General features: G+C 36.1%; 1 protein-coding gene across 4 annotated transcripts in view; it reads right to left on the reverse strand.

Annotated features, from left to right (window-relative positions):
- Positions 1–357: 357 nt before the first annotated feature.
- Positions 358–27897, reverse strand: part of LOC121320410 (T-lymphoma invasion and metastasis-inducing protein 1-like) — a 104278-nt gene continuing 76738 nt past the window's right edge. For 2 of the 4 annotated variants that reach the window (XM_041258711.1, XM_041258712.1), the window contains exons 9-27: positions 26968–27042; positions 25669–25839; positions 21892–21996; positions 21083–21164; positions 20883–20969; positions 18547–18759; positions 17164–17264; positions 9499–9678; positions 8832–8900; positions 8273–8398; positions 7146–7254; positions 6368–6547; positions 5814–5932; positions 5545–5653; positions 4699–4757; positions 4388–4490; positions 3891–3978; positions 2549–2721; positions 358–1879 (exon numbers count right to left, since the gene is read on the reverse strand). In XM_041258711.1, coding sequence (XP_041114645.1) covers positions 1398–1879; positions 2549–2721; positions 3891–3978; positions 4388–4490; positions 4699–4757; positions 5545–5653; positions 5814–5932; positions 6368–6547; positions 7146–7254; positions 8273–8398; positions 8832–8900; positions 9499–9678; positions 17164–17264; positions 18547–18759; positions 20883–20969; positions 21083–21164; positions 21892–21996; positions 25669–25839; positions 26968–27042 — 2631 coding nt within the window. In that variant the 3' untranslated portion in view covers positions 358–1397. Of the gene's footprint in view, positions 1880–2548; positions 2722–3890; positions 3979–4387; positions 4491–4698; positions 4758–5544; positions 5654–5813; positions 5933–6367; positions 6548–7145; positions 7255–8272; positions 8399–8831; positions 8901–9498; positions 9679–12168; positions 12467–13565; positions 13596–17163; positions 17265–18546; positions 18760–20882; positions 20970–21082; positions 21165–21891; positions 21997–25668; positions 25840–26967; positions 27043–27897 lie in introns of those variants that run through there. The other 2 variants (XM_041258714.1, XM_041258713.1) reach the window with 2 other exon arrangements.

Consider the following 27897-nt stretch of genomic DNA (forward strand, 5'->3'; position numbering starts at 1 on the left):
GTAGGAACAGGTAACTGCTGGAACTTTTTATTCTGGTTTGTTTATCTTCTTTAGTGTTGTGTTGGAACTGAAGTTTTATTCAAGCTTCATTTAGTTCTCAGAAAGGTGTGCTCTTGATTCATTAGGTTGGCGCGCCTGTACATTTCTAGCTAATAAAAATAGACATTCCTGTCATGTCAGGATTCTTTCTCTAACTCGTGTTTTTCGCAAGAAAGGAAATGCACCTCATTTTGAAGAGAAGAATATTCGAGTCAATTTTTTAAATCACTGCTGTACTAGTGGAAGAAATGCAGCCTGAAACAAAACGCAACATTAAATGTCAGTCTGTTAAAAAAGCAACATTGCAAATCACCATGCTTCTTTCCATCATTTTTATTACATGTTTTGAGAAGCATTTACAACTTTTCAGAACCATATTCCTAAAAACATAAAAATAGACCTTCTTTCAGCTTATAAAAAGAAATATATTAAAGAACCCTTCTGACGTGTGCGTTATAGAATGACATTATGTACAGACAGCTATGGCAGCATGCATCAGCAGACGAATTAAACAAAGAACGTCGTCTTGTGGAAATAGTTGTCCAGATTCTACTCTTTTTGGACACTTACTTCCTATACATGGACTAAGAGGACTAAGCAAAAAAAAAAAAAAAAGGAGTTAAATGCAGAAAGCAAAAAGTACTATTAAAATTACTAGCAATAGCAGCAATGCAACTGACAAAAGGAGTCTTAACTGTCTGACCAAAATATACACATCACAGGATGAATTCAGAAATGTTTACATTTAGAAACATATTCCTTTCATACAGTGTCATTGTGTGTCTTCGGGACAGGACTTTAAATCCTTTCATTATTTAACTATTATGATTTCATCTGCGGTTACCTCACCCAGCACCCCAAATTAACCTCTCGGCAGCCACAATTTGTGTTCTAGTTTCAACTGAAGCTTAATAAAATTAAATAAAGTTTAATCTCATTCTTGGTTTAAATTGACCAAGATATGTTTAGTAAAGAAAGCATTCCCCAAGTGACTTTTGAATGACATTAAATAAAACAAACTGTTTATTGTGCTAGAACTCCCCTTTTACTGCAGAACAGTTGTACAGCATATAGGTACAGTAACTGTGCCAATACAGCTGCAAACATGTCCCACCTTATTATTTAATTAGAACCCCTGATCAACAGAATAAATAACTTACCCTTGGTATAATACTACTCCAAAAGCCATTATTTATTAAAATATCCACCATCTCAAGTTCTAAGCCTAAATTTGGCAAAAATGCGCTCAGAGTGATATAGCTGCCTGAAGCCATGTGCAAACTTCGCCCAACCACAGGTCTATGGCAAATTGACATTTTGCCTTGATAAGAATAGTATGTATTGTTTTATTTGGAACCTTAAATGTCACTGTTTCGAACAGGTATAAAATCTTCCCGTCTCACCCAGATCACCTCTTCGGCATTGTTTTCTATGGTGCAATTGAGTCCTGATACGGCAGATTGTTTCTTAAGGTGGGCCATTTTGATTGCACGGGAATCCCCAGTCTTATGATTATTCCCCCACTCAGGTTTTGTGTTGTCCGTGAGAGAGACTGCTTTTACCTGGGCTGGCAGGTCATACTCCACAGTAGGCTCCTTGACTGATTCGCAGTACTCATCATCGTCGCTCAGAATGTCAGTCTCCTTGACATCCTCCTGATCCTCGTATTGATCCAGATCAAACTGCTCTTCCACCCAGCGGTCAGTGTCAGCGCTAATGGCAGCTTGGGGTTGCTGCTGAGTCTCTGTAGAAGGACTACACTCAAACACACTGTCTGTATCAATGGTAAACCTGTTCCTCACAAGCTTTCTCTTCCCAAGAGTCCTAGACGGCGCAGAAACTTGAGAGAAAAAGGTTTGTTAAATAAAAAAATAAAAAAAAACTTTCAGAATTAGGTAACCCTATAAAATGTTGTCAAATTGCTTGGCATGTTAACTGAAGCTAGTTGGTGGTTACTTCTGTAGCTACTCTTGTTTTAAATATGCTGGTTTTCACTTGGATGCTCCAAATCTATTCAATCTGAATGTAATTATAAAAGAAGCAGGCTTAGTTAATAGCTAAACATTACATATTTCAGTCTTACCCATTGAGAGGGATCCAGCAACCTTTCTGAAGGACACTTTAGCTAACCTTTACAAGATGACCATCAACACTTTACATTCAGTAAAAAACCTTATCATATAACTTAGCAAATCCTTTGGACAAAAACAAACAATTACAGGAACATTTAATTGTGTACAATAATCTATATACACAGCCAAAGATTTTCCATTTTCTTATTTTTGTAGTTTTTCAGAACCTGTGTTTTATATTTAGTTTTTGTATGTTGCCAGTCTACTTTACCAGAGGGCAGGTCTTTCTGGCAGTCCATCTGCTTTGCTAAGGTGGGTTTAACTAGAATACATGCTTCTCTTCCTGTCATTTGGAAAAAGTCTGCCTATTTTGTTTTATGACATTTTCACATTCCAACAACCCACTCTACAGACTGTATTAAAGAAATGTTTTGTACCTGCTCTGTTCATTACAGGTCTTGCTCCCTTCAGGGCACAAAGCCGCTTCCCTCCAAAAGGCACATACTGCTGATTAGGTGGTAAACTTTCAGTTTTGAGAAGCTGCCTCCGCTGTTTATCCCGAAGAACAGAGTGGATTGTCTTTAAAAAGTCTTTCTTACTCTCTGGAGAGCTGAAAAAAAAATGAACACAACTTTAAGAATGCTGCACCAGTGCATTTTAGAAAATGGATCGGAGATCTTCTTTAAGCTGATTGGTCAATGTGGGGTCCTTAAATTGCTAATAAAGGACCTTGAATGTTATCCTTCAAAATATGTTTGATCTCTGTTGCAAATCAGTCCACTGGAAAATATATAAATAAATATTCCTGTTTGTAATTTACCTTTTTCTGCTCTGTTCCAGTACACGCACCCTGCATGTCTTTCTAATCATATAGACTAAAGGCTGTGTCATACACATCTAATCTATCTATCTGAATTCAGTTTAGCAAATAAAGCATTAAAAATAAAAAAAGAAGGAGAATAGTGTTTGGTGAGTCAGCAGTAATACAGTAACTACAACAGCAATAGCAACCAGTATCTGATTTGAATGACAACTTGAAGGAATCAAAACAACTGGATACAGACTGATTACAACACAGACGATGTGCCCTCTTCTCTAAAACACAATAGGCTTTGAATTAATTTTATGAGTAAGTTACTGAACAAACAACATGATCTACATCTATAGATCACTAGATATTTAATTCAACTTTATTTTTGCTAATAAATTTGCATTAGAACTTAGTGGTAACAACCTGCACTCAGATTAAAAAATAAAGCTGCCTGAACTGAGCAGCTGATTGTATGTAGAAGATGTTTTTGGTGTTCATTATTTAGGCTATTGGGAATACCCATGACGCGACATTATCCACCGCTGATACAGCCCACGACCCAGAGATTAACCGTTTCTGTAAATATAGAAACAATACTGAAGAACTCGATTTTAACATTGTAAATGCTCTGAATGAACCATTTCAAAATAGGATATCAACACCCGAGAGCAACCAGACCACACATGGAAACGGCAGTATTCACTGAAAACTGAGGAAAACGTTTGTATTCATTAGCAACTAAAACTAGGGCTGCAGAAAAATCCAGAAAAAGAGAAAAGAAAAACTTGACGCCAGGATCTATACGTTGACATATTTTGATTCTAAATAGCTCCTGCTTCAAAAACTCAGCATGTTGGATATCTAACTGTACGTTGATTTTTTTTTATTATTTATTATTTTCCTGCATTAAGTGTTCAGTGCAACTGGTTTAGTATGTAGAATCTGAAACAAGAGTGTTTACTGCTTACCTGCAACACAGGTGGAATGTTCTTTCTGGTCTTCCTTCAGACTCAGATTTTACATGCACAACTTCACACACAGCACCTCCCTCCGCATCTGATGTGCAATAAAAACATGAACTTCTACATTAATAGCACATTAGGTATTCATTTGATTCTCATAAGACAGAACAATTGTCTCTGCTTCACTCCAAGCAACTACGTTGCTGAAGAACTCATGGCTACAGCAATCACTAACATTAGTGGTGGGTCCCTGCCTGTAAAAACACATCTGTACTAGACAAAGCAACCTAAATCTGAAAAGCTGCTGCACGTTCAGGGTATTCTCAGGTTTACTGCAAGGGGCTTGAAGCACTCCTGCAGTATTGAGTGGAACATTAATGTGTGGCTGCCTCCAAATATCTAAAAGTTGGAATATAATTTCTGGCTGAACTGTGATCTCCCAATCAATTGCAGTCCAGTGAACATTTAACATCAAACATTTACAGGCTGTTGAAGTAGTTTACCTGAACTGGCAAGTGCACGAACTTGAAGAGCATCAGTAGAAATCATGTGGCGGAACCGAAATGGATCTCTCTCGTCTGAGACTGAAGCTCTATGAGACGCCCCCTTTAAGAAAAATAAAACAGTTAGTCTTGCTTTAAAATATTTACAATTCTACACACATGGGTTTCTTTTAAATCAAATTATCTACAGTAAGTATAAATAAATGGTGCAGTTTAGTTCTCTAAATGTAATAATTAAGCTCAGAACTGTAACAGATGTGAATACTGCTTTACTAGATTATATAAATACACATGAAGAATGTAATACTTGCCATTTTTTTCTTCTGCTTTGAGCAATCTTTGTAAACAAATACAACGGCATTTTTAAAAACTGAAATAGGAAAAAATAAATAAAACAAGGTTTATGCACCAGTAGTTTACGTTAACATTGATTATTCATCATCATATAATCACAAGTACAACCATTTACATAACTGCAAAATAATTCAAATACACTAATTGTATATTTGAGTACCACTAGGTGTCACTGTGAACCATTTCATGTTACAAAGGCAGACCCATTTAGAGTCAGCAACAGCTAGATTGCTATTATCTGCAGATTGCTATATTTCCTTTGAATATTTAATGGCAGCATAAAAAGTTTAAGTGGTACTTTGACTATTATGGCTTTAGCTTCACCATCACCTAACTTTACCACTGCAGCTCGAGATTACAGAAATAATTCGACTGCATTCTGTGTTTGTCCACATTAAGTGTCATACATCTTTAAATTGAATAACACTGTCTTTTAAAAAGCATTTTTTTTGCAAAAGCAAATATATTTTAGTTTCTTGCTATATTTTAACACACTAAATGATTTACATAACTTCTAAATAATGCATTGCTTTTCATAAATATATAAAATAAAAATTTCTAAGTGAAAGTTGTTTTAAAATATCAAATTGCAGTTTACATTAAAGTCTTTAAAATGTAACTATTAATTATGTATATTGCTTAAAAGCCTTCGATACCTTGCAGTAATATACAAGCTGTGGGCTGTATTAATCTTTTTCACAAAGTAACCTGAATGAATGCACATTTAAAAAAAGCTTCTATTCTTGAACTCCTCCAGGGATGTTTTAATATTTCAGCTATTTTGTCCTGATAACTTGACGTACCAAACGCTGCTAACTCTGGTTCTTTTTTCCATTTTCCAAAAGAGGAAGGGGGGTTAAGCCAAACAACTGTTGTGTGAAGCAGCAAGTCCCCCATCGACAGATCTGCAACCTGCACAACGGAATCAGAGTTATTTAACTACGCAAACAGTGGTCAATCCTTTTTATTTTTTTTGTAAACAAAAATGTACTCTCTCTTTCTATTTTGGATTTCAATTCAATAAAAATAAAGATAAAATGCATATAAAAATGTATATTGAACAGATACTCGCCTCTTTTTTCTCTCCAATTTGTTCAGCTATCAGTTGGTCAAATACGGCACCATACTCTTCGTGGATTTTTTGCATTTCATTAATGTGGCTCGCTACTTTGTTCATTGCTTTCATTGCAACTAAAGAAACAAAAAGAGGGTGCAGTAGTTAAATAAACGGGCTTGTAACCAGGAGGTCCCTGGTTCAAATCCCAGCTCAACCACTAGCTCATTGTGTGACCCTGAGCAAGTCACTTAACTTCCTTGTGCTCTGTCTTTCAGATGAGACTTTGTTGTAAGTGACTCTGCAACTGATGCATAATTCACACACCCTAGTCTCCTATCTTGTAAAGTGCTTTGTGATGGTGGTCTACTAAGAAAGGTGCTATATAATAATAAAGATTATTATTATTAAATCTAAATGTATGATTTCACCTTAATACCATTTTCATGGGAATTGCTTCAAGTTATCTATACTTTATGAACAGCAGTTTCATGCTGTTGGCTGGAGAATTACTTGCCGTGGCTCTCACTGGAAATTAAGTTGATATCTGCCAGTAGATGTTCATTTCTTACCATCAAGATGATAATGTTCTTCACTTTCAGGGTCTGTTAAGGAATATAGCTCCCTCAGCAGCAAAGGGTACTTAAGCACCCGCTGGATAGGTTTAATCAGGTAGGATTCCAGAGTGGAGGAGTGCTGCTGTTTGGGATTCTGAGCATCAAGGAAGGCCTTGAAAGCAGGGTCAGTTTTAGCTAATACACAAAGACAATAAAAGAGAGTATGATTTTTAAAACACATGGTTTACAACTTTGCATTTACAAATCTTAAAAAAGATTAACAAGCAGAACTGCTAGTAATACAGATTTTTAGAAATTTGAATGAGAAAGGACCCAACGTTTCAATATGCACCATAAAAAGTAAATCTTGTCTCATTCCCATATCAAATTTGGACTGTTGCTGGTTACAACAGGATCAAAAAAATTACAAATGCAGGTTAGCCATCTACCTATGTGTCACTCTTATTTATGTTAATTTGGTTAATTCCTCTATCGGAGTAATATGGAGAAAATGTTTTCTACCAGCACACAACCCTAACTGGGAGTGACAAGCCCCAGTTTAAAACTGCTTGTTCTCAATCTCCTAAAAATTGAAACAGACTGAAACAACTTAAAATTTTATTGGTTGATTTGTTTAAAATGCTTTGGTCTTCATTTAAACGTTCCATTTTTCATAAAGTTCTGAAAAGGTTCAGTTTTGTACACTATTTGGTCTCTGTCCAGCTTTACTAATTAAGAGGAAGAGGTAAATGCTTTAGAATAATGGGATCTTAATATAAATTTAAAAAATTACCTTTTACAAACACCTTTGGAACTTTTGTATGGCTGGCACAAAACGCACTGTAGATCTTGAAGCGGTCTGCGTAGTATAGAAAAGAGCCACCCAGGGAGAACAGCACCTTCTGCAGACAGGACACGTGCAAATAATATCAGGACTAGCCAGCTTTCAGTTTCTTCTGGTCTGGATTTCAGTTAAATGCCCATTAATGAAATTGCACCTCAAAATCTGCAGGCTTCATCTATTTCAAAATCATTTACAGACCATGCATAAGAGTTTAAAGCATGAAATCACATTAGATTGGAATTAATTTGAAGTGACTGGAAAATCCAACTGTGGATCGCATAACATTTTGCATTTAACCAACTACTGGGTTAGACTGTATTTTCTGAACATTACTAATAGGTATTTTAGGACTGTAGATACTGAAATACTTGGTGCATGGAAAACAAAATATGAGAGACAGGACTGTTGTACATAACGCTGAATTTAATACAAATTTTCACAATTACACCAAAGCAGTCCACTGTAAAGCTGGCACCAAAACTGACTTGTCAATAGCATTTGGAAAATGTTGTCTTGCAATGTAGAGTTAACACGTACAGCGATATCTGCAATATTATCTTACACATTTATATTTAAATATTAAAGTTGTCTTGAATTCTGTTATAAAAGCAATTGTAAGATTCTGTGTAAGGAGTCTTAATCCCCTTCTTACTAGTTCAGTCGCAGACAAAAGTATTGGACCTTACACTTACCACGAATGAAAAAAAAAAGTTTAATACAAGCATTTAGTGAACATTAGACACCAATTAATACGATAAACCAAAATATACACATTTCTGTTAGTTTAACAAACTACCTTTTAAAACAATTTTAAAAAAGCACTGAATAATGCAACTTAATTACTGTGAAATGGTTTTCAATCAATGAATATATTTATTTATTTATTTATTTTTACGGAAAATGTAAAAGGTGCCAATACATTTGTCATGAACAAATATCTGAAATTGCTTAAGTGATTTATTTCAAATTTGTATAAAGAATTTGTTAAACAACCAGCAATTGTGTATGTTGGTCTTTGTCAATAATTAGTGTCTAATGTTCAGCAACATGTTTTCTTGAATTTTTTCCAGTTTTACCTTGAACTGATCAACTTTTTCAAGTTTTTCCAAGTCAGGCACCAGCCTTGTTCCATCTTCAAGTGTTTGAAGAAATTCATTTTGGAACTCCAACATTTCTGCCAGGTTTCCAAAAAGCACATCAAGCTATGACAAAGAGAGAAATGCAGCAAGTTAAAATGACTGCTGTGCAATACAAATACTATCTATAAGAAAAATAAGTTTCCATAAGTAATATTTTACTGTACGTAGATAAACACCGTAGTAAAGTGGTCAAAAGTTAAAGAAATTAGGTTGTATAAACTTTTTCAAATACAGGTGTATTCAACCCCCTGCTTTTAATTACATATGTGCTTGTTCCAACAAATCAACAATTGTAAAATATGAGTAAACATATTAAATAGACTACATGAAGAGCAATTAGGGACAACCAACATCAGTCAAGTATATGACGTGTTAAAAACTGGGTCTTCTTAAAGTACAGACATCACTTGAACATCAACACTACACTGAAGACAAAATACTACAACACTTGCCATTTCAACAACATTTTATTTACACAACATTTACATCAACATACCTCATCTTGAGTAAGAAAGGTTTCTTTCTGTAAAGGTGTTAAATACCTATCAATAAGACATTTTAAATCCTAAAAGAGAAAAAAAAAATCCTTTATAACATCCAGACTCAATGTTTATACCAATCAAAACAAAGTTTAAATCTCTAATGTATTATTCATATTGTACATCCTAAGGCAATTTACAATGGTCATTAGGCCCCAGTGTTAAAGCCAGGCTTCCTAATCGAGAATATTGCCAACTATCAATTGACAGCAACATTGGGCAAGACTGTCGTGGGGCAAAAAAAGTCTGTTTGGCAGGTAATATTGTATTTAAATGTTAATAAAAAATACCTGCAATTCATATGAAGCCTTACAAAATGGTAAAAATTATCACTGCAAAGATGTAAACAGAATTACTACTACCAAATATTCAACTACTGAAACGGTGTGCCAGCCAAAAGTCCAGTCATTATAAAACTGATGGTTACCCATGGTGAATCAGACTACAATAAATGTTAGTCCTTTCCACAGACCAGGACTGCCAGACAACAATTATTCCCACAAATAAAAAAAGATATATATAAAATGTGGCATCTGAACTGCAGTGAATGTGTGACAAATAATGGATCTACAATATACCTTATCCAATAAGCACACAACAGTAAAGGCTAAATAAAACACTGACTTTAACATAGGTTCTTTCAGTTTCCACCAGCTCACAGATGACTTTGCGCAGTTTATCTGCATCGGTCAGCTGCCGCAGTATTGCAGGTTGAGGTCCAGAGGAGTCTGGAGCCTGGGAAGAGAGCTCGGAGGGATTCATGTCATGAAGACTACGACAGAAAGCTGCAACCTGCTCGGTACTCTGGGGAGAAGAAAAAAAAATAAAAATGTACCAGATCGTTATCAGAACTTTAAGCTTTTCTCCCTGCAGCACATCTATCCAGAGCAAAACAACTACTGAACCTGACTAATTAGGACTAGAAATTGCTCAGTCATCACTTACATAAGCAGTATGTAGATTTCTATACGTACCATCACCACCTCACTCACTGTTTAATTAGAATGAATAAAACCTTGCTTAATGAGGATTAAAGAATAAAATCAGTTGCACTCTTTGTTCTATTTTCAGCTCTTCCAAGAACAGTCTTTCTTTTCCCTGCTGTGGTGCATTGATCCTTCTGGCAGACTGGTCCAAAATCAAAAGATTTTTTTTCAAGTGAATTTCCATCTATGGATGCCGTTACCTTGGTAACAAGTTTTATGCAGCAGAGGCTCATTTTAATCTTTTCAAGGCTGAACCTGACAGCCACTGAAAACCACTTGATGTAAATATATATTTCGGTAATACTCTGCTCTGATAATTAAAAAAATAATGAGAAAGAATTTGGTATAGGTTTGTTGCTACCATTGCATCTATCTAAACTTTCTCTATGTTTTTGTTCATAGAGAAACAGCGAGGATTGTGACATGTTTTCATTGTGCAAGATGCTATAAAAAGATATTTAAAATTAGGTCAGCAAAGAACAGATCCCCAATTCAGTGATCGTTCTTTGTTTTTCAATAGTTGCTCTGTGCCTTTTATAAAAACACCCAGATAAATTTAGCCATGTGAAGACAGTTCAGCATCAGACTTTCTTAAAATTGTTCTGCAGTGACTTTTGCTACTCCCGTAGGTTTTTAAATACATTATAGGTGAATTTTCAGAAAAGGTGTGGGTGGGGAATAACTAAGGTCAGTATCTTACCCCCCCACCCCCACCCCCCACATACATATTGACAAGCATTTTTTTTTTTTAAATGAAATAATTAAAAACAATAACATCTTTTATCTCAAACACTGTACATCATAAAAATAGGCAACTGCAAATTCAAAAACAGTCCAGGTGGGTAATTTTTGCTTCTGACTATAATGACAAATAAAAGCTGGATGCAAGAATTCTTAAATTAATTTAAGCTTTGCAGCCTGTGTCATTTTAAATGTGTTTCTTTTACTGTATACTGGGATAATCCTCTTAAACCTCATGACATTTAGCATGAATGCACGAGCAGACTCCCATTTTCAGTCGTATCAAAAGAGCTCTGTGACAGGGAGATCATGTCGCTGGTTCTTGGATGAATGCATGCCTTTATGGAAGCAGCTGGGATGCACAACAGAAGATGCATTGCTAAGGAAGGATTGCCCAGCGCCGAGCTGATCGAGAGGTATAGATTGGCTGGGGGTCGTGCCCACTGAGGCTGCGTGGAGCTCGAAAAGTGTCTGTCACAGCTGAAGGCTACTGCACAGTGACAGCCTTACCAATGGATGCTAAGCGAAAGATTGCTGTGTTTTGTTTCTTGTTGTGTTATAGACTTGGGTATTAACCCAGGAGCTGAAGCTATGGAGCCAGCACTAACCCAAGGAACACCTACCCCAGCACACAACCACAACCAAGGAGAGCGCCTGTGCTGCAGGATTAACTACTACAGAACCCTTCAACTGCAAGACTGTGCTCATGAAGGCATTGCCCAGCTGAGGCCGTACTAAGTTGCAGGAGTCACCATGAGAAGGCCAGAAGTAGGTTAGATAAAGAGGTTAATCCCAAACAGTGTATACAGAGTTTGCATAGAGCAGTAGGGGGACCTTCCTTTTAAGTCCATTAAGTCAACTCAAACTCTAAAGATAATTTAAGATAATTAATAAAACATACAATACTATAGGGAAAACCATAAGTCTCAGGCAAGTGAACTTGTCACCTGACTCCTAAGCATCTGCCAAACTTCAAATGTGTCTTTCAAACACACAGTGCAATTTACCCAACCCTAACATGCCCTAAGCAGTGGAGCTCAGACCCTAAAATAGTCAGTCCACTACATATAACATACCAAGACTTAAAAGTTTGTGTGTCTGAACTTGGGGATGGGCTGCTCTAAAAAAAAAAAAAAAAAAAAAAAAAAAAAAGACTATTTAATGTCGATCTTTATAAAGTTTCAATGGTGCTTAACAATGGAAAACAACAACAAATCACAGCCACTCGACAAACTCAAACGCTATATGCAATGGCATATTTTCTTCTGTTATCTGAAAGGAGGTCCTAATTAATACTGATGCAAAATCCTAGGTCAGCTATCAAGAACAGCTGCAGGATTATATAAACACGTTCATTTGACTTAAGATCTTAAGCTCATTAAACTATCAAATACTCTTTTCTGAAAGCCAGAAGTCAGCTAAAAAGGGCGTAAAACCTTATGAAGCATTGCGACAAGGTTGCTCTTAAAAATGCAGACTTTAGACTAGCTTCCTTTGTAACATATTATTGGCATTTTCTTGTGCACAAATCACACTGTCTAGAAACAAAAAAAAGAAAAAGGCTCACCAGGTGAAGCATCTCATAAAAAGATTCAGAGGACCGTTTCACATTCTGAGAACTCGCTCTCTGTTTGCCTTTCCTGAGAATAGACATGATCAAAACAGACCAACAGCACAGACAACAGATCTCCGGATCAACATAAGTACAAAACACGGCTTATCTTCATATCACTTAAGTCACAGACTGAAGCATTTCCTCAGAACTTTAAACTTTTCTAGGACAGCAAATGGGTCCCAATTTGCTCTCCACTATTATGGTACCACTGAAATTAGATTTGCAGGATTAATGGTAAATAATGACAAAAAAAGAACAGCTGCTGCTCCCTGCTTGTCCATTGACATATCCAGTTTCTGTAAACAAGGAATAATCACACCCAGCAGCCGCATTGTGATATGAAAGAAACTGGAAGGGGGAGGCAGTTGTAACTGACAATGGAGTATCACTTGCTGTTCTCTTGGGCTACATTTCAGGCGATTGGCCAAGCACAAACCACAGCAGAATATTAAATATAATGCAGGCACTGCAACCTGAACTTGCATAATAGATGAGCTCAGCTTTATACTATTTCATTATTTATTTATTAACTTTTAGTTACATTCTAAATAATAAAAGAAGTGTTATATTCATCATCTAGGATAATTAAAAAAAATACATTATATTTAAACTATAACAGTTTTAACAGCCTGAAGCCAGATTTTTTGGGGGGATAGACATTATATCACAGGCAATACAACTACATTTCGTCATTAAATATTATACTTGAAACAAACAAAATCAGTTGCCATGTCATCAAAAATATACCACTAGGATTTATTTTCGCACACACATTCCTTTGAGAAAGGTATGTTAACCATGTTGAACGGCTGGGAGTTAGCTTTTCTGGATCAACCATAATATTGTTAAAAAGTATTTGTATGGAAAGTACTTTTTTCTGTATCTACCTTGTGAATACAAAGAAGTTGATTTAAAATTATTTTAAAAAGGTATATTTATATAGGAATACATTTTACATATAATGTCAACAATTTTGATTAAGTATTAACACATTCATCATATCCTCCATTCTTTGTTCCAATAACTTTAGGCACCAACTTTAACTATTAGAAGACTGGCTCATTACTGTACACAATATATATATATATCTCACTGTACAAACAAAAAAGTACATTAACTATTTGACATTTTTGTAGATTTAGCTTTTTTTATTATTACTATTGTTGCACATTTAGATTAAAAGGTTTGTTTAAAAGTTTTTTAATTAGGCAAAGCAATATGTCACAGCAAAGTAGAAGTCAAACCAAAAAGTACCGGATAAATTCAAATCACCATTAAACAATGTATATGTAACATTATCAGTATTTCAGACACTCATTTAATATTTAAAATTAAGACCACCACTATACCTTTTCCATACCTCCAAAGGACAGTGAACATTTGTACAGCTGCACCAAATGCTTAAAGGGTGGAGAGAGCAAGCTCAAACCTGCACCAAAGTGACAGGAATTCTTCAGAAAAACATTCCAAGTAGAGACAATCATTTCTATTCAGATCCTCACCTTTAATTAAAACTTTTACTGTGCACGTTGAAACCTTTGTGTAGCATACATGTACTGAAATCTGAAGCCAAAACTAAAGATTAAAAAACAGGACAACAAAGTTTTGCTACATATTCTTGGCTCTCTTCTAACAAACTCTATAATAATTTGAAATAAGGAGGCACATTACAACTGCTTAGTACAATACTTCAAAACCAAATATGAGATCAGGCATACTTTCAAAAACTGTACTGTTCTTACCAGCTTAAAAATGTCCTGCTGAAAAACAAACAATTTCATGCTGAAGTATTTTGAGAAGACCAACTGCAGTCCCATTGCTTATCAGAGGAAAAGGCAGGGTGCTTACATCACATGTACAACAGGAACAACTGGATGTTTCCTCCAGTATAGGATAACAATCACTATCAGTTAACTAAAGCCTAAAACTACACTTTGCAAACTACGCACATTTAAAAAAACAAAACAAAACAAAAAAAAACAACCACTGGAATGATTGTTTCAAAGAGCTTTCACAGCACAGTTTAATTCAACTTATGTTGAGTTGTAAATATTTAAATGCACATTGATTGTACCTTTTCCTTCCAAAATCACATAAAACTATTTTACAACAAACATTTATTTTTAAGTAATGTCGTTGCTACTGGGCTCCCTCACCACAGCAGATGTGTTGTTCTGGCTCAACTAGCTTCATTATTTACAAAATCAAATTGAAATAAATTGTCAAAGAAAGAACAGTCTTACAAGAGATCCAGATTCCTTCTCACTATAACCCCATGTGGTTTGATTTCAGGAAATTGGTTAACTGACTAAAACATCCTTAAATCAGAAACAATAAAATAAGGTGTGGCATGTGCAACCAAATAATCACTTGGCAATTAACTCAACTGGCAAATAACTGCTTTCAATGAACTGCTTTTTCTTTCACACCTAATCACATGAAGATTTTAAATATACAGATTTTCTCTGAAACACAGGGCATACTTTTCTTACCATAAGTCAGTTTATTTGTCCTCTTTGGAAATGTATAATTTCAATAGTGATGACATAACATCTTACTGCTTTTTTAAAGAATGAAATGGACATACAGGACAAGTTTTCGCTTAAGCATATGACAAAAAAGCAAGAGTGTTTGCAAAGGTTAAACTGTACTGAGCACCCTTTAATGTTTACGACAAACGCACGATTTACCATTGCTGCCTCCTGTGCTGTACTGTATGTAGGTCTATTACTGAAAATGTCACCATAATGATTGTTTTGATATTTTTTATTCATTCACATACTCTGGGTCATAAATTTACTGAAGAATGAAACCAAACAAATGCATCAAATCTTTGCTGTGAATTTTCTGAGGTTGGCAAAGAAACACTGACTTTGTACTCAAAACTAAGCTTGTCCATGCTCTGGCTCCATAGCCCTGGCGCCAGCTCCGAGGCCTGGATGTGGAGCGGAGATTGACAGTGTTCTGCATATTATAGTAATATGTATCATAAGACATATTAGATACTGTACTTTCTAGAACACTGACTCTACCCATGTAACATATATTTATTATACTGCTGGAATGAACATGGTATTTTCATGTTCAGATATCTGTTCAGGATTCAGACATGTATTTTAATATTTGCACATTTGCAAAACGCTATCAAAGTAATTATATGTAAGACTAATAAAGTTGAAAAGTAAGAAAGGCCTTACTTTACCTTTGTGAATTAACTACAAAATATAGGATGCCATATGGTAGTTATGGTTAAAAAATAAATAAATTGCGTGCATTTCAGGTAAAAACAAAGGAGACAACACATATTTTTTAATAATCCCTGCCATTTCAACTTCATGTGTGTGTAGAGATAACTATTTGGTAGTTAGTGCTGCATGCGTAACCTAATCTGGACTTTACTGACAGTCATAAGAAGTAAATAGGGGAAAGAGAGTGGCTGTGTTGATCTTCTGGTTTATTTTGTTTGTTCGTTTTATTACTGGTTGTTTCCCAAAGGCTCTGTAACAAAAATAAAATCAACACCGATTTTAAACTGTAAATCAAGACTCCAACCTGATCATTTATTTACACTGCCCTCAACCATGTCACATTACAATTAGCAAAAGAGCCTCTGCGTATCAGCAGTTTAAACACAGTATACAGATATCAATGGTCTTTGAGTACAATACATCAAAACAAGTCCTCGTGGGTAAACAACTTGTTATATGATCACAGTTATGTTCACTCAAGGCTGCAGATTCCTATTTTACTACAGTATACTTGAGAAGCGATCATCTTGTGAGGCTGCCTTCCTCTAACAGGAGGAAATTAAAAAAAAAAAAAAACGCCATTGACAGCCTCTTTACTCCAAACTCTATGCGGTTTGCGCACAGGCACCCTTTATTTTAAGAGAATGGCATACTGAAACCGGAAATTCTGAAAGTATGTAGGGTGCACATATGGAAGTTTAAATCAGTCATAATAGATTAAATTAATGCTTGCTTTCTTTTTAGGAAATGGAACATTTTTAGATGCCCGATTTGGGCATGTAAGCTATATTTTTACATGCTCTGCCAAAAGCTTTACGTGCCCCGGGGCATTACGGGCAATATACATTTTGAACTGTGTTAGACTATAAGATAATGTAACTTATTTTACATTAGGGGTGAAATTTGGATTCTTGAGGATGGCTAGAAAACAAACCCTTGCTCAAGACACAGACTTTAAAGTCTCCATGATGTATTTCTGTGGTTGTAAACTTTGATTATTGAACCGGTTCAAGGACTTTTCTTCCTGAATAGCTCTGCCTTTGTCCTTGACCAGCATCCTATTCTGTCACTCTCCAATTAACTTTCCATTTCTCTGGACCCTAGAGGGATTCCTTTGAGGACCTGCTGGTTTGTCCTTTAGCATCTGCCATGGCCTTGAGATGCTTATCAAGTGGCTTAATTTACACTCCTGCACATCAACTCTCAGAAGAATTCTTTTTGCATTGTCCTCATGAAGGTACATTACCTGGAGCTTTTCTGTCAACTTCATCATTATTTCACATGCTGATGGAGTGCAACATTCTCTATACTTTGTTTGAAGTTCCTCAAGAAAATTTCTGTTATTTGCCCTGCTTACCACCAAATGACACTGACATGAGTCTATATTTCTCCAAGTTGGCAATCCTCCCAGAAGACTAATGTTATAATATAATACATTAATAGATAACTGTATTGTCTACATTGTCTGTGTGGTGGATACTACCAGGACTTGTGAATGAGACTTCCAAGTATAGGGTTTTTTTTGGTGAGAATTAGTGTTCTGAACCTTAGTTTAACTTTTACCAATTTTCAGGTTGTTTTTCTGAAAACTGACATCTACTGCACAGCTTTCTTTAAATAGGTATACATCATTTGTTAGGTGCATCTTTCATAAAACATCAACCTGTGCATATGAAGGTAAAACAATTTAAGTGATTACCTTGTTTGAATCATCTGTCTCAAGAGAAGTTTCTAACTGCATTTCGATTTCATCTATAGTGCTCTCAAGACCAATGCCTCCCACGTCATCTAGAATATTTTCTGCAATGTAAAAAAAAATGAAAATAATAAATCACAAACTACTCAAATGATGAAATGATATGTGTTTGTTTTACACTTAAATAGTGTAGTACTTAGTGAGGAATTCCGAATTGGACTTAATGTCAAGACAATTTGCAGTGTAAATAACATTTGGGTTTTTCATTCCTCAGCTTTTGAAGTTAAAAAACAGAATTGAAAAAACAGAAATGTACTGTAGACAAATGGAAGGTTTCACAGTCCCCAGTTAGCACCCATTTTGGACAACCTAATGTTAGCTTGGGCAAGGTAGTCTGTGATTAGTGTTAATAGGGATATTTCAAACCAGTTGAAAACAAAAATGAGTAAAACAATTTGTTAGCACTTCTAATCCCAAAATTATTATTATTATTTTAAATTTAATTTTCCATTCATGTTGTTGCCTTGTCTCCAGGTCTCTTAATTATGCCTGCTTATGATAAATGCATCTTATTTGACCTTATCGGTACCAAAATGTATGTTTTCTATTGGAAATGTTGCAAATGTCTAGTAATTTCCTTGCACAGGCATGCATGGCTGCTTTTGCTTCTGTATAATCAAAACGTGTTTGAGCTGTAAAAAGTAGTGTAAAAATACAGATTTATCACCAGATGCAGAGCCAATTTTGCCCAAAACAGCTCTCTAATAAGTGAATTAGAATTTCTCACCAATATTAAGTTTTCCAATGTATTAAGTAAGAGAAGCTGAGGACTGGGATAGATGGTTATGAATTATACTCGATAAATGAACTGTGCCACATTTTTCAATATGCTTCTAAATTGAAATAAAAAAAAAACAATACTGAAAAAGCCAGGACTCATTTTCCAATACCCAGTTGCAACAGTGGCTGATGTTCAATAGTCATAGATTTAGCACTTGACATTTACATTGACCAATCTTCTTTTGATACCCTTTACATCATTCAGGTAAAAAAAAAAAAATGTACCAATGTTGTAAATTGTAGTCAAGTAAGGTATTGCAGTAAAAACAATGGTGACACTATCATCTGTAGCACAGATAAAAGAAAAACAACTACCTATTCCAATATTTGGGAATTGTTTAAAATAAACTGTTTAAATTAACTTCTGTACCTGCTCTCTATTGTGAAGACAACAAGCAGCTATTGAATATTAGCTAGGCTGCATCGAGAAATGAATACTGAATTGCAACCTTGGGAGTAAAAAGGTAATCTATATGCCAAGATCACATAAGGCAAATCCTGGCCAAATTCTGACAGTGAGAAGTCCAATTCAACAATTCAGCATACCTTGGCTTTGAGAAAATATGTCACTATACAGTTGTTCCTCTCCATCTGAGCGAAGAGGTGGCATTGAGCAGTACTTCTTATTCTTATCCATAGGGACTGTGCTTATGACCAAGGAAAGCGAGGGCTGAGAGAAGGCAGATTTCATGTCTGAAACATTCCAATGACTAGCATCTTTGCTATTAAGCTGCAGAATTTCATCACCTGCTTTTAGACCTAACAGAAGAAAAAAGCATTTGAATTTTATTAATTATATACCCATCTTATCCAACAATATTTCAAGTCAAAACTGAAATATAAGCCATGAGATGCCAAATGTTAAGAAGAATAAATAGCCAACTTTATGAGCAAGTAATGTTAACTTGGGCTCCCAAGTGGCGCATCTGGTAAATGCACTCCACTTGGAGTGAAGGATGCGCCCTATAGCTTGGAGCTCGCTGGTTCAAATCCAAGCTATGCCACTGCCGACTGTAGACGGGAGTTCACAGGGGGTGGCACACAATTGGCCAAGTGCAGGTTATCCTGTATGCACCTGCAGGCTATCCTGTATGCAATTAAGTAATGTGTGGTTCTCCGACACTAAGTTCTGGATATGGCTGCACGGCAGGCTTTCAGAATGAAAAAAAGCAGACAGCTGACGGCATTCGTCTCAGAGGATGTGGAGTGCTTGTCTTCGTCTCTCTCAAGTTAGTTCATGGGTTGCTGTGGTGACTAATAACACTATGTAACACAATTTTGGTTCCTGGGTAGTAAGTGTTATTTCCTAATTGCTTATGCCTCAAAAGTATAGAAAATGTCTATTATTCCCCACAAACTTTGCTTTTGTGACTAGGACAGGTAAATTTCAAAATATCACTGTTTCCAATGAGAAAACGGGCGCTTTTGTGTCTTTTCGTTCACATAAAGTCAGAAAAAAACAACATATGAATCCAAATTAACATGTATTTATACGAAAGTAATACAAAAATGACTACAAAAGATTTAGAAGTGAGTAGTTTTTCGAGATTTACGATTATACTGTAAATCACTTTTACAAATCAGCCCCCAAATGTAGTCTCCCATCATGTTCTCGTTATACTGTCCTTGGTAGCGGCGTTCAAAGTCCAGTATATCCTGGTGGAAGCGCTCGCCTTGCTCCTCCGAGTAGGCTCCCATGTTCTCCTTGAATTTATCAAGATGAGTATCAAGGATATGGACTTTGAGGGACATCCTACAGCCCATTGTGCCGTAGTTCTTCACCAGAGTCTCAACCAGCTCCACACAGTTTTTGGCCTTGTGATTGCCCAGGAAGCCCCGAACCACTGCGACAAAGCTGTTCCAAGCCGCTTTCTCCTTACTAGTGAGCTTCTTGGGGAATTCATTGCACTCCAGGATCTTCTTTATCTGTGGTCCGACGAAGACACCGGCTTTGACCTTTGCCTCAGACAGCTTAGGGAAGAAGTCTTGAAGGTACTTGAAGGCTGTCGACTCCTTATCTAGAGCTCTGACAAATTGTTTCACAAAGCCCAGTTTGATGTGCAGTGGTGGCATCAGCACCTTCCGGGGGTCCACCAGTGGCTCCCACTTGACGTTGTTCCTCCCCACAGAGAACTCGGTCCACTGTGGCCAGTCCCGCCTGTGGTAGTGCGCCTTGGTGTCCCTGCTGTCCCAAAAGCAAAGATAGCAGGGAAACTTGGTAAAACTGCCTTGGAGACCCATCAGGAATGCCACCATTGCAGCCTCTTGATGCCATCTCAGAAAAATGCAGATATGTATCCACTTAGGCAGCTGGAACTAAACTGAACTGGTGGGCTTAAGGCCCCTGTATTTATACTACTATTTATATTACTGGAAAGTTCTAGAATGTTCTAGAAGTTACTCCAAGTTTACTCAGCACTGAATCTATCTGGAATGTTCTGGAAAATAGGTACATTTCAAAATATCACTGTCCTGGTCACAAAAGCAAAGTTTGTGGGGAATAATAGCCATTTTCTATACTTTTGAGGCATAAGCAATTAGGAAATAACACTTACCACCCAGGAACCAAAAAAAATAAATAATTGTTACACGGTGTAATTGGACGTTCCAAATTAGGAGAAAATTGGAAAATGAATGAAAATAATTATTCCAAAAAAAAAAAAAAAAAAGTAATGTTAACTTGAAATCATCAGCGACCATAATCAAGCTTACAGAAATACAATATTTCTGTTACAAAATATACTATAATGTGGCACAAAACGAAGAAAGAAATATGATTGTGCTGTGTGGCTCTTTTGAACTGGACATTATATGTAAAATATATGAATGAAACAGCAAATATTATGTGTGTGTGAGCAATATTGACTATTGCATATAATTACCTTTAGCAAAAGCTAGACCCCCTTCCTTTACATCTGTGATGTATATTCGCTGCACCCGATCCTCTTCCAGCACCGAGACTGAAAAACCTACAATTGGGTAAAACAGTGTAAGTAAGTTTAGTTTTCACCTGTAAGTTTGTTGTTTATGGAGTGAAACACTATATATTTTTTTAACTCAACAAAAAATAAATTCTGCTTACCATAACCAGTAGCAGATGAATCATTCTTGTCAAACTGAATGAGACTTGTAACTTTTGGACAAATTTCAATCTCCTTGTAGAACTGAAATTATAAACATTATGATTAAACTCTCATTTATGAAAGCAGTTTAACAAGGAGTCACAATAATTCATATATGAGCTGAGTAGGCACAGTGAGAAAGAGGTTTTCATCATCTTGTTTATTGGTCCTGGGAGCTGTATAAACTTCAGAGGCTTATTTCCTGGGTTAAACATTTGTCTAGGAAAGCCAATTGATATCAGTTATTCTAACAGTGCTTAGATCAATGTTAAAAGCACAGTACTGGCAAATAATAAAAACTGTTGTTGGCTAGTTTACAAAAGTGGATTGTTTAGGCACAAAGTAACCCTAGAATAACAAATTATTTAATTTGTTGTACTGAAAAATATATATATATATATATATATATATATATATATATATATATATATATATATATATATATATATATATATATATATATGAATGAGAAAGAGAGAGAGAGAGAGAGAGAGAGAGAGAGAGAGAGAGAGAGAGAGAGAGAGAGAGAGAGAGAGAGAGAGCGCACAAGAGATTATTTTGGTGTGGAATTCTTTTTCCTGCATACAGGTCTATAGCAATATAAAAAATGTGTTGTCTTAAGAACACGAAACACCTAGAAAGTAGTTCAGTTTATGTCCATTTTCTCTCTCGTCCACATTCACATTTACAAAATCGTGCTGAAAGACTACAGAGGGATTGACTATCCTTTGTAAATATACCCATCAGCTTTCAAATGTCTGGTGCTTACCATATCATGAAGATGTTCTTCTGGCTTGGGTATATAGAATTGTACTTGGTTTTCAACTAAAAACTTTAGGCACACGTAGTATTTGGCAGGATCTAGTTGGTGAATCTACAATAAAATATTGCAAAAAAATGTAAGAGCTTCAGTTCCATTCCCCAAATGTTTTCTTGTACATGTCTTTATAAAGGCTATGAAATAAAAACTATGCTGGATTCTATTAAGAAATATTACAAATGAGTTGGTTTTAAATACTAGTATGAGTAAAAGTGCCGATACTGCATTATGTCTACTTTCTACTATCTTCTATTTGTTTCTGCTAGTATTTTACCAGAACAGTCACACAGATCAAATATCTAGCAAACTAGCATTCATTCCAGATGTATGCTTTATAAATACACACAAGCAGCAAGTAAGCTAAGGATTCACACACTTGGGATTTAGGCTGAAACTAGAGAAACCTGTAAGAAACCCCATGTTGCTTGATATTTGATCATTCACTTAAGAGAATTACTATACCAGATTTGACAGGTTCTTAATTCTGATGGTGATTTGAGGTAACATGATGTTGATCAACAAAACAAACAAATAAAGAAGCAAATTAACTGATATAAAAAAGAAAGAAAGAGAACAAGGTATAAGATGTTATATAAAAGAATGAGAAGACAACAATAACAAAGTCTCATCATACAGCAGTACTAATACTAATACTAATACACTACTTACACTATGAATGGGGTTGCCCTCCATCTACACAAAGAGGAGGCTACATACGTACATAGTATTTCAAATCTGAACAATTCTTAGCACAAACGTTGAGAGCTAGTCGATAACAATATGGATTTTGCACGGCAGGCAGCCGCATCAGCCGTATCTATGTAGTGGATACATACCTTTGCTATTCATACAGTGGCTTGCAAAAGCATTCAGACCCCTGACCAATTCTCTCATATTACCGAATTACAAATGGTACATTGAAATTTCGTTCTGTTTGATATTTTATTTTTGAACACTGAAACTCAGAATCAATTATTGTAAGGTAACATTGGTTTTATGTTGGGAAATATTTTTAAGAAAAATAAAAAACTGAAATATCTTGCTTGCATAAGTATTCAACCCCTGTGCTGTCGAAGCTCCCAGTTTGCACCAATGAAAGAAATTGCCCTAACGGGGACACAATTACCTTACCATTGGCCTCCACCATTAAAGTTGCTGTCACATTTTCTGGATAAAAACCCCACTGTTGAAGGATCATTGGTAAGGCTGTGAATCTGAAGGAAAATGAAGACCAAAGAGCATTCTACAGAAGTTAGAGATAAAGTAATACAAATGCATAGATTAGGGAAAGGGTACAAAATAATAGCCAAGTGTTTGGATATCCCAGTGAGCACAGTTGGATCAATAATCAGGAAGTGGAAGCTGCATCACACCACCCAGGCACTGCCAAGAAAAGGCCGTCCCTCAAAACTCAGCACTCAAACAAGAAGGAGACTTGTGAGAGAAACCACAGAGAGGCCAACAATCACTTTGAAGGAGCTACAGAGTTCAATGGCTGGGAGTGGAGTAATGGTGCACCAGTCAGCCATATCAAGAGCTCTGCATAACACTGGCCTGTATGGGTGGGTGGCAAGAAAGAAGCCGTTACTCAAAAAGTACCATCTGAAAGTACGTCTGGAGTTTGCCAGAAAGCATGAGAGTGACCCAGCTGCGATGTGGGAAAAGGTTTTGTGGTCAGATGAGACCAAGATAGAGCTTTTTGGCCAAAACTCAAAGTGCTATGTGTGGCGCAGACCTAACACTGCCCATGCCTCAAGACACACCATCCCTACAGTGAAGTATGGTGGTGGCAGCATCATGCTGTGGGGATGCTTCTCATAAGCAGGGTCTGGGCATCTTGTTACAATTGAAGGAAGAATGGATGGAGCAAAATACAGGAAAATACTGCAAGAGAATCTGCTTTAGTCCACTAAAAAACTGAAGCTTGGGAGGAAATTCACCTTTCAGCAGGCCAATGATCCCAAACACAAGGCCAAAGCAACATTGGAGTGGCTCAAGAACAAAAATGTGACTGTCCTACAGTGGCCCAGTCAAAGTCCTGATCTCAATCCCATTTAGAATCTGTGGCTGTATTTGAAAATTGCGATCCACAAGCGTCGCCCAACCAACCTGAACAACCTGGAGCAAATCTGCCAAGAAGAATGGGCCAAAATCACTCCGACACTGTGTGCAAAGCTGGTACATACTTACCCCAAAAGACTTAAAGCTGTTATTGCAGCGAAAGGTGGCTCTACCAAATATGAATTTGTGGGGGTTGAATATTTATGCAAGAAAGATATTTCAGTTTTTTATTTTTCTTAAATATTTCCCATCATAAAACCAATGTCATCTTACAATAATTGATTTTGAGTTTCAGTGTTTGAAAATCAAATATCGAACAGAACGAAATTTCAATGTACCATTTGTAATTCAGTAATATGAGAGAATTGGTCAGGGGTCTGAATACTTTTGCAAGGCACTGTATGTATGTGTATATATATATATATATATATATATATATATATATATATATATATATATATATATATATATATATATATATATATACACACACACACACACACACACACACACACACACACACACACACTTTTTTTTATTTTTTTTATTTTTTTATGTTTTTACTTACAAGGCAAGGCAGACAGTTACCAAAATGTCACACTGTACTGCTTCTCATGCCTATCGCCAAACACCGGCATCTTTACTTGAGTGTCCTTGCTTTCATAGAACTAATACTACAGCATTACTAGCCCTAATTTGGAAACTAGTTTAAATGGTATTTGCTTTACTGTAGAAGGTGCCAACATGAGTGAGTTGTTGCTGGTCACTACTTGCTCTGCTAATGCAACATGAATGCTGCTCATCTGTTACTGAAACTTGATATAGCCTACAGTATAATCGTAAATCTCAAAAAACTACTCACTTCTAAATCTTTTGTAGTCATTTTTGTACTACTTTAGGATAAATACATGTTAATTTGGATTCATATGTTGTTTTTTTCTGACTTTATGTGAACGAAAAGACACAAAAGCGCCTGTTTTCTCACTGGAAACAGTGATATCTTGAAATATCATTGTCCTGGTCACAAAAGCTAAGTTTGTGGGGAATAATAGCCATTTTCTATACTTTTGAGGCATAAGCAATTAGGAAAAAACACTTACTACCCAGGAACAAAAATTGTGTTACATAGTGTTATTCTGTGCAGTAGATTCTATACAGTGCTCCACCTTTAAAAAACTGTTGTCAGAATCCATAGTTATAAGACCATGCTATTTGTGTTCTGTCTGAGAACAAGAAAAAAACTGCAAGTACAAAGGAGCACCTTATAAAGGAGGAACACTGCATTTTCTTAGAAGTTCTTAAAACTGTCCTGATACCTTGTGCACTTTCAAAATATACTGAGGATTAGCATGTTCAAAGCCAGCTTTACAATGTGTATGTTCTGCATGCTACTGATAACTTATCTTTAATTGTTTATTCTGTACATGAAGGTTTCTGATCATTTTACAAGTGTTTCTAATAATCTGAATATAATAGATGACCAATTATAAAAAGCCAAACAATGACTGAAAATTCCTTTTTTTATTGGTTAGTAAAACTGTAAACAACATCCTCATTATGCATTCAACACGCACTAATAAGAGCATCTTTATTCTGGCAGCACTTACAGTAATTATATAAAAAGGCAAAGAAAAACAAACTGCAGGCCATTTGTTTAATTCCTACCTTGCAGATCATTTGAAGAATGTCCATTGGTAAATCTTCAGGCTGAATTATTGCCAGCACTGGCTGGTCATTTGGGAGACAAACCCAGGATGGGGTGAGGTGTTCAGGAACCCAAATATCACTGTCTTGGTTGTGCTGTTCGACAGTGTTCAGTGCTGCTTCAGTCTCCTTCTGTATATAAATACAATATGCTATTTCTAGATTGTTTCACTACACAGTTATGTAAATTGTGAATCTAAAACTTCAAATACTCAATATAAAAACCTTAAAGCAAGTCATGTTAGTTTTGGCTAATGACTTCAACATAGTTTTTCTTAATTGGGACAGTTGCTACTCTTTTAACTAAAAATAGAAGTTGATTTTGGCTAATAGCAAAGGTATCTCTGGGTACTATTCAGAAACTCTACTACTAAGGGTAGCAGAAACTACTCAGACTGTCTATTTCGTAGGTCATATTTCTTACACATTACCTTAATACCTGCTCACCCCCTACCTCATGTTGCACATATACGTTCTTGCTCCTACATTCTTTTATTTGAGAAAATTCAAAAAAAGGAGGGACCACGGAACATGATTCCTGATAGGCAGTGAGCACTAATAAGTGTCTACAAGCCAGGGAATATACCTTATCAGTTGCTACAGTAATGAACATATGCATTTAAACTAATTGACATAATGATTAAGAACCCTATTAGAAATGAAGCGTGCGGCTGAAATCCTTAGCTCTTGAAATGAGACAGGACTTACATAATGCATATAATTATGTTAATTCTCTTTAGAAACATATATTGTTTGAAATGTATTATTGCAAAGTGTGGCAGAGCAGAGCTCTGCCCTGTATAAATTGGCAGGGATCGGGTTAAATTCCCCTACTTGCCTGGGTTTATTGTGCTCATGTGGCTGGGGATTGATTGGGGTAATTAACGATTAATCAGCACCCAGCCACCTGACATGAAAGGAGGCCTCAGCTTCCCATTAGAGAGAGGAGGGAGCTGAGGAAGCAAGCTGATAGTTGTGCTTGCAGTTTTTTGGTTTGCTGTTTTGTTTTTGGTATTTTTTGTCCAGTGAAGGCATCGCCCAGCCTGGAAACCTTTATTTTGTAAGTTTTGCTTTGTGTTTTGTTATTTATGTTTAAATACCTTTGTTTTGGACCTTGTGCCCTTTTATTTGTGTTGATTTGATAATAAAATTATTATTTTTTCAACTGCAGGCTGTCTCTGGGCCTCTGTCCACTCGCTAGCCTGTCACACAAAGCTAATGCATTAATTTAGGGTATTAATTATAAACTAACGAGCTTACGGTGCTAACTCCTACAGGGTCATCAAACATTCCATCTAATGATTTCTTCACTGTGTCTTCACCATCAGCAAAAACCTGAGAATAAAATGGTATTGTAAACAAGCAGCCTTAAATAAAATCCTATTATCTGCAAGTACCTGCTCTTCAACTGCTAAATGAGCACTAGGATTTACATAGATTACATACAGTCTGTGGCATTTCATTTTGACTATCCTGAAACCACTGTCTGTGCAGCAACTCCAGTCGGGCATCAGGGTAGCTTCCTCACAGCCACTGGGTTCCAATTCAATAAACTTAACTTGGAAAAAGCCTTTCACAGAAAATATAAATTCACATTGTCTCTTAAACCTAATTTAGGATTTTCCTAAAAACACTTTTTCCAAGCTAAAAGTGAATTTATTTGGACCCTTTAGCAGTGATCATTTCAACATAAACATGAAATCTACCTCATGTCTCCAGGGTAAGTTTTGAACACAGTTCACCACACAAACAGGTTTCATTTCCTCGATTTATAAACACCTCAAAGAAAATGAGTTCACAGAAGTGAACACAAAAAAAATGATTTCAAGCTCCCACAGTGCAACTGGAGCTCTAAAACACTAGACGGCACTCTTAAAGCTCATGTTAATCTACAGTGCTGTGACGGTGAAGCCAACACTACCCTACACTACACATACATATTAATAGAGGATAATTCCACTCTGAACTCTCATCACAGTCATCTTAAACACTATATATCGAATCACACAAGTGTCTGGCTTTAGAGACCTTATCAGCACTAACATGTGACTACCTATTCTAAGACAACATTAGGTTTTCTAAGATTAGTGCTTAACTAGGTCTGTGAACCAGTAAAGAGGGAAATACAGTTATTAATCTTACACACTTCAACTGTAAGTTAGTTTCTGTTTTTTGTTTTTCAAAACATTC

Source organism: Polyodon spathula, chromosome 9 (genome assembly GCF_017654505.1).
Source record: "Polyodon spathula isolate WHYD16114869_AA chromosome 9, ASM1765450v1, whole genome shotgun sequence".
Lineage (NCBI taxonomy): Eukaryota > Metazoa > Chordata > Actinopteri > Acipenseriformes > Polyodontidae > Polyodon > Polyodon spathula.